We start from the raw sequence: 7972 nt of genomic DNA, 5'->3' as shown, positions 1-7972 counted from the left end.
TTGATGTCAGTCAGTGTATGCTTAATGTCTAGTTGGTCCTTTTTCATGTCCTCCAGGGTCTCACTAAGTTTATCGGCGGTTTCAAATCTTATAACCATGGTTTTGAACTCTATATCCAATAGTTTGCTTTCTTTCATTTGTGACATATTTCTTTGTCTCCACATTTTGGCTGCTTCCCTGTGTTTGTTTCTATGTATTGGGTAGCTGCTAAGTCTCCTTGAATTGCTAGAATGGCCTTGTGTGGTAGGTGTCCTATAGGGCCCAGTGGCTCAGCCTTCCCAATCACCTGAGGTGGATACTCTTGTTGTACCCCTTTGTGAGCTGTGTACACAGTTTTGTTGTAGTTGAGCCTTGATTGCTGTTGGTGTCAATGGGAGGAATTGACCTCCAGGCCAATTGGCTGTAGGAATCAGCTGTGATTACAGTGGGAGAGCAGGAGACACCGTTATGGAGCAGGATTTGCTTCAGTGGGGCTTTGGTGCTCACTGCATCTGCCCCTTGAGTGTGTCACTTATGGATGTGAAGAGTTGTAATCTGGTATGGTCTCACACTGACCACTGGCTACACTGGCTGTTTGGTGTCCAGGGAGGTGCTAAGTCAGCCACTGCCTGGGGCCACCTAGCAGTAGCTACAGAGAGATCTGAAGATTCCTCCTCTTTGTATCGGTTTGGAAGTGTCCAGTCAAGGCCCAGCTGTGAAGCAGGGCAGGCTGGTGCTGGTGCTGGTTCATGGGCCTTTTATTGATAGGTTTATGGCCCCCTGATCCAGCTGCAACTTGTTTGACAGAATTTTAGCTTAAGAAAGGACAGACCATTAATATGCAAAAGCCACTGCCCACAGCTTGGGTGGGGTTATAAATTTGGTAGGGGGGCGTTTAAGGATATTACCAGGGCAGAGCAAACAGAAATGGCTGCCAGTCAGCCCTGCACCAGGGAGGTCCCAGCATGGGAACAATGACTGCTGCCAGCATCTCCATCTGGAAGAAAGCCGCCCCTGAGTTCCTGCCCTGATGCTAGACAGTCCAGTTTCTCCCCGTATTTGTCTGGGTCCCCCAGAGCCTCGCCCAGCACTGTGTCTCAGAGGAAGTGGGAGCTTGTAAATTCAGTTCACCTTTTAAGAGGAACAGCTGGGTCTCCAGCAGCCTCTGTGTCACTCAGCCTGAATCCACACTGGTTTTTACAGTCCGTAGTTCTTAAGGACATAGGGACTCCTTTCCCCAGCTCTGGAACCCTAGGCTGGGGCTCTGGTGTAGGGCTGGGACCCCTCTCTCCACCTGGAAGCCTCTGCAGAGCTGATCTCTCTCCCGATTAAAAAAAGTGGCACACCCGGGTGCCGGACCAGCCCATTCCGCGCCTCTGCGCCTCTGCGCCTCCTACCAATCTCAGTGTGCTTTCTTCTTTACCTCTCTGGTTGTAGTACTCCCACTCAGCCAGCTTTCCTACGGTTCTGGATGATAGTTGTCCTGTATTTTAGTTGCAATTTTGATGTGGTTGAGGGAGGCAGCAAGAGCATACATTTACCTATGCCACCATCTTGGTTCTTTTTGAGTTTTTTATGAAATTTAAAAATAATCTCAAGACAGCCTTGCTTTTTCCTTTCCATATGTAACACATTAAGGGAATGAAAACTAATTGTTAAATGGCTTAAGTAAAAGCAAGTCAGTTATTCAAATAAAAAGTGTGTGTGTATAATGTGTTTTGGCATATATAATCATAAGTATTAAAATTGATTAAATATGGAAGGAGTTGCTTTTTTGTTGCCATTTGTATTAGTTATTGGTTAATTCCACCTGTGTTTCATCTTGCAAAAATCAGCAAATATGATGTGAGGCCAATCTGGCTGTGACATCTGTTACCCCATTGATCACCAGGGTTGATTCGGCTGATCTGGCTAGCTAGGCGGGTGTCCCCCTCCTCCCTCACCTATCCATGTGCGTTCCTCCCGAAGCTGTGCACTGCCCCCCCACAGGAGAGGACTGGTCTTTGGTCAAGGGTATACAAGTAGCTGTGCTCCCTGCTAAAACCTCCAAACAAGCTCTCAAAAATCAGTAAATACAGTATATATCTGAGATTTTATTTCTTTTGTAGACAAAAGCTATCACATTATGTATGTCTTTATACTTTGCTTCTTTTTAAAAACAATATATTTTAATGATTATTTACAGAGAGGAAGGGAGAGGGATAGAGAGTTAGAAACATCCATGAGAGAGAAACATCGATCACCTGCCTCCTGCACACCCCCTACTGGGGATATGCCCGAAACCAAGGTACATGCCCTTGACCAGAATCGAACCTGGGACCCTTCAGTCCACAGGCCAATGCTCTCTATCCTCTGAGCCAAACCGGTTAGGGCTATACTTCGCTTCTTTTTTCTCTTAGCAATATATATTGGAAATCCCTCAGCCCATAAAAATCTCCTTTAATCTTTTTTAGGGTTACATAATATTTCATTACTAGATGTCCCATAATTTTTTCTAAGGATGGACATCTAGGTTGTTTTCTAATTTTTCTATTACAGAATTCCAGATAAGATGCTTCTTAATTAACTCTATAAAAATGATTATTCAAAAAGGATTTCAAAGAATCCTGCCTTTGTTTCTCTGCTCAGTCACCAATTAGATCTGTTGTAGGTAAAATGTATGCTGATTATACAGTGATACCTGAGGATGAGATGCTTATGCTATCATATAAGCTAAAAGGACAAAAATCACCTATAATAAAAATTGCCCTTGTGCATCTCTTTGGAAGATGGTATATTAGAACTCATTCGGTAGCAGAGCCAGTTTTTTCCTTTAATTTTGGAAAAGATGGCTTTCCTTCAGTTGAGTTTGGATGGTTTATGATAAGGGGTTATGTTATAGAAGTTGTTTAAAAATTAGATGGACACAGTGCAAAAACCTAAACCAGGATCTATTTGAGGAAGTCGTCGTTTCAAATTTTATACTTACTCCAGGGCATAAACTTATTGATGAGCAAAGTCACCCGTACTATCTGAAGTTATGTTTCTTAAAAATCATTCATGCTTTGTATGTATTTTTGGTTCCATGGATAGCTAACAATTGAGTAAATGGAAATGTACATATGTGGCATGCAACTCCACTGTGTAAGATACACTTTCCATAGCTGTTGTGTCATCCAAAAATCCAGTGAGATTTTCCTTCTCCATAAGGATAGATAGATACATTCCACTAGTTTTCTGGGAAGTATTAGTTATTTACTGGTTTGTTATATCGGTAATGTAAATTACACTTGCTTTTTTCTTACCTCATTTTTTCAACAGACATAAAAACCTGTTATGTTCTGGGCTGTGTTAAATTTTGAGGTTTTGGTCCCTGTCTTCATAGCTTACATTATAATGGGGAAAATCAATACATGCACAGTTATAATACAGTGTATCATCTGCTTCCTCTCAGATAGCATTCATCATATACCTTGAATATTTAAAAAATTTTTCACACAAATATTGGTAGATATTCAAATTTATTTATACATGATTTCAAATTTCTAAAAATAGTCACTTTGGGGCATATAATTCTTTGTTGTGGGGGCTATCCTATGCATTATAGGATGATTAACAGATGATAGTAGCATCTATCCCTCCTGTTGTGACAACTAAAAATGTCCCCTGGGGGCAAAATCATCTCTGTTTGAGAACTACTTTCCTAGAGGAAGGGCAAGGCAGGGTCATCAGGGTCATCTAGACGGTAGGGTCATCTAGGAAGACTTAGAAAGGGATACCAGAGGACATTGCCCAGCAGATCACAAGGAGAAAACTTAGATGATTTCTCTGTTATCCTTCAAGTTCTTTGTGTGATTTCAGCTAACACAGGCCTGTTTAACATATAATGCTCTATTAATTACTAATCTTAAAAATAAAATGTAAATTTTGTAATAACGTCAGAAAATATTCTGAAATAAAATTAGGGTTTTTGTAAAAGTATTTGGAAGTTCAGCTTTGCTTGTGTTATGTTTGCTTGTAGAATTGTATTTTTGTCTTACCTGTTTCCATTATGCTTTTCTCTTGTGTGTCATTGTGCCATGTTATGACATCATAATTTTCTTCCCCTTTTTCACCAAGTCTTTTTGCCAACAGGGCTCACTCTCTGAGCTCTTACATTTACTACTTTCTTCTTAGAAAAATTCTGTCAGTCTTTGGCCTGCTGTCACATATGTAAAATCTGATCCTGTCTCAGCTGTCACTATTATGTGTTGTTATTGCATACCCTTTGCCACAGTAATTTTATTTTCTTTGCTATGAATGCATTGGAGGGATGATTACAGTAGAGAAAAGTTAGACTGGATTTTGAAAAAGAAAGTATAACAAACACAAGATTTTGCCAACTATATATTGACTGCATCTTTCTAGCATTTGATGCCATGTTATTGAATTTATAGTTGTTTATCTTATTTGGTTAGTTATTCGTGTCTTAAGTTATATGTAGCAAACCATCTACAGAGCATGTAATAACAAATTAAATGGATTTTTATCATTTTGTTAAATGTGTATACTTAAGTTTTAATAACTTTTGAGATTTACCATTTTTGCTCAGAAAGTTCTGTATGTCCATTGTAACTTTATAGTTAATTAAATGTCTTTTGAATGATAAACGGTATGTAAGAAGGCCAAGAATTTGTAGAATAGTTAAAAATCTTATTATTTTTATTTCACTAATAAAAATCCCATATAATATCCTAAATTTTGTTTTGTTATAACAAGTACTTATTTAAGTCCGCATTGCTAACTGCAAAAAGGAAAAAGATGAAGTTGAACCATTTATTAAATGTGAAACTACTGACATTATGAATAATGAATAAGTTATGACAAGGTTGGTAATACCTGTTTTCAATGGCAAATCTAATTTGACTTGAAAATATTTTAGCAAATGAAATTTCCTGTAACAAATCTTTATGACTTTAAGATTACAGTTCATCAGTTCTTAAAGATTTTAAAACCTTTCAGTGACATAGGAATGCTGTTTTTCATTCTTAGTTAACAGACTAAACAAACATTTAAGTTAATGATAGCAAGATACAGTGTAAGTCTACATTTAACATAGATTTTCTGCTGTTTGCTAATCTTCTCCTTCTCTGATTAACAAAATATAATAGCTAGTTAAATGCTTTTTCTTCTGAGACCAGCCATGTCAACTGTCTTCCTGTTATTTTTACAGTTCCTCATTAAATTGCTTAGGCTTTAAAGCATCTGGCTCTAATTATAATTTCTAACAAAGGCTGAATTAAAGAACATGGGGTTTAGAGTTTTCTGATTTTGTAAGTTATTGGTAGTTGTTGACAACAAATAATTGGTAAGGAAATCACTCTTGAAATCACAAAATGGTAGTTAGAGAATATTTATTAGGTAGAAAAGTACTTACTATCTGCCAGATATTATATATATATTGCCTTGCCTTTTTGAACACATCATTTGATGTAGTCATATTAAGCTTAGGATAAATGCCAAAAAATGGAATTGCTAAGCCAAATAATGTATGTATTTGTAAATATATAGGGTGTGTCCCAAAAAATGTATACATGGTTTGAATAATTATTAATCCCAATGGGTTAAATCTGAAAAGAAAGAAACATCAATTGAGCTATCAGAAAGAAGTATATGTACATTTTTAGACACCCTATAGAATTACCAATTTTTTCTCTCTAGGAGCTGTTCTAATTTATACCCCACTTACATATGAAGGTCGTTAATACTCTGTAGTAGGGGTGAGGAACCTTTTTCTGTCAAGGGCCATTTGGATATTCATAACATCACTCGCAGGCCATACAAAATTATCAACTTAAAAATTAGCCTTCTGTATTTGGTCAAACATTTAATTAACTCACCCCTAATGCCTTGGCAGGGCCATACCAAATTATTTCACAGGCTTTATACAGTCCGCAGGCTAGACATTCCCCACCCCTGCTCTATAGGCTCACCAACACAGTTTGTCATCAAAAGTTTGTATTTTATTTTCTTATGTTTTTTTCCTTTTTCTTTTTGCTACACTGTTGAATGAAAAAAGATTTTAATGTGGCTTTATTTTGTATTTTTCTTAGGAAAGAGGTTGTCATTTTATTTCCTTTTCTATGACCCATATGTTCATGTCTTGCAGACATTTTTCCATTTTAAAGTGGCAATTGTTATTTTATAATAGAGAAAGAGAAGAATTTGAGATAATCACCTAGTTGATATATTGTTAATAATATAAAGTTGTTCTTAATTCTTTTTGAATGTACACATGTACATGAATATCACATAAAGGCTTTTTTTCTCTTTTTTTCTAAACATGAAGTTTGGGAGTAATCAGTCCAAACCAGAGTTCACAGTGGACCTTAAGGGGGCAATGATTGAGATGGCTTCCAAGGATAAATCCAGCAAAAAGAATGTATTTGAGGTAATAATTTTTTTCTGAATATAATTCACATTCTTAACTGTAGGGATTAGATCTTCTTTTTTTGAGTTACTTCAGAAATGGCCTTTCAGTGTAACTAGTTTTGTCAAATTTGGTCATTAAGTCAGTTTGTATTAAGAAAAACAGCTGATATGAAGATCTGGGCTTTATTTGCATAAATTATAGGATCTCACATTATATATTACGAACCTTTGTTCCACAAATCTTGCCTTTCCCCAGCAACACTAAAAAAGGTATGATTTCATTTACTATGAAATCTAATATTAAAAAATCAAGACTTTCCATTTTGTCATTAAAAACCCCTGCACAGTCGTGTATGATTCTACGTCATTTTTTGCTGCATATCAGACCACCCCCAGAATTTAGCAGCTTACGAAGTCACATTGCTTAATTTATCTGATACTGAGGTGAGTGATTCTTCTGGCCTTTCATGAGTCTTCCGTCACTTAGTGGCTTGATTGGGGATGGATGGTTCACATGTCTGGTGTTGGTGCCAGCTGTTTGCTAGACCTCTTTCTCCACAAGATCTCTAATTCTCAAGGAGGTTACCCCAGGCTCATATATATATATAATTATTGATTTTTTACAGCGGGGAAGGGAGAGGGATAGAGAGTTAGAAACATCGATGAGAGAGAAACATCGATCAGCTACCTCCCGCACACCCCCCACTGGGGATGTGCCCGCAACCAAGGTACATGCCCTTGACCGCAATCGAACCTGAGACCCTTGAGTTCGCAGGCTGACGCTCTATCCACTGAGCCAAACCGGCCAGGGCTACCCCAGGCTCTTTATATGGTGGAATCAGGGTTCCAAGAGGGTCTTTGTGAAAGCGCAAGACTTCTTGCAGCCTAAATTTCGAAGTCATGTGTCAAATATTCTGTTGGTGAACACAAGTCAGAAGACCAGCCAAGTATTCTGGGTTATGGGGAACTAGAATCCACCAGTTGATGAGCAATAAAAAGTCACATTGTAGAGTATGGATAGAGAGATGGAAAGAATTTTTGAGGCCCTCTTTGCAAACAATCTTCCAGATCCCAACCTTCCTTTCTAGCTTCAAGGTTTAGTCCTTTCCTAGCTTATTGTCTAGGCAGACTGGATTAGTTGCTGTTTTCCTGCCTCTTTGATTTTCACTCTGTATTATTTTACCTTGGGTACTGACCCATGCCAAACATTACCTATATTGCATAAGAAATGTTATCACAATATTGATACTTCTACTTTGTTTATGCTTTAAGTAGCATTTATTTTAATGTACCTTGGGTTGTCGTCATCTGTAAGTTATTCTCCCCACTAGATGATGAAAGTGTTTTTTGTATTTTAAGCAGAAAAACTATGTATTTACTTATCTTTAAGAACTTCTAACAGTGTTTCTTATGTACACTGAATATTCATTATTAGTTGACTGACTTGACCCACTTTCTAGAAAAATGCAAGGAAGAACGTTACTATTTTCTGAATTAGCCTTGCAGTGCCTATAACTGATTCCAGAATGAAAAGGATTCAATAGTCATATACCTTTTTAAAACATTATTTCAGGAACTGTGCTTGAGGTATATGTCTTAGAAT

At 37.5% G+C, this 7972-nt stretch overlaps 1 protein-coding gene across 9 annotated transcripts in view; it reads left to right on the top strand.

Moving 5' to 3' along the window:
- The window catches only part of ARHGAP12 (Rho GTPase activating protein 12), a 199358-nt gene that overhangs the window by 172534 nt on the left and 18852 nt on the right, over nucleotides 1–7972 (top strand). For all 9 annotated transcript variants that reach the window (XM_015571421.1, XM_006775190.2, XM_015571424.1 and 6 more), the window contains one exon: nucleotides 6287–6388. In XM_015571421.1, coding sequence (XP_015426907.1) covers nucleotides 6287–6388 — 102 coding nt within the window. The remainder of the gene's footprint in view (nucleotides 1–6286; nucleotides 6389–7972) is intronic.

The sequence above is a fragment of the Myotis davidii genome, unplaced genomic scaffold (assembly GCF_000327345.1).
Source record: "Myotis davidii unplaced genomic scaffold, ASM32734v1 scaffold909, whole genome shotgun sequence".
Taxonomy (NCBI): domain Eukaryota; kingdom Metazoa; phylum Chordata; class Mammalia; order Chiroptera; family Vespertilionidae; genus Myotis; species Myotis davidii.
This window is presented reverse-complemented; position numbering and strand designations above follow the sequence as displayed.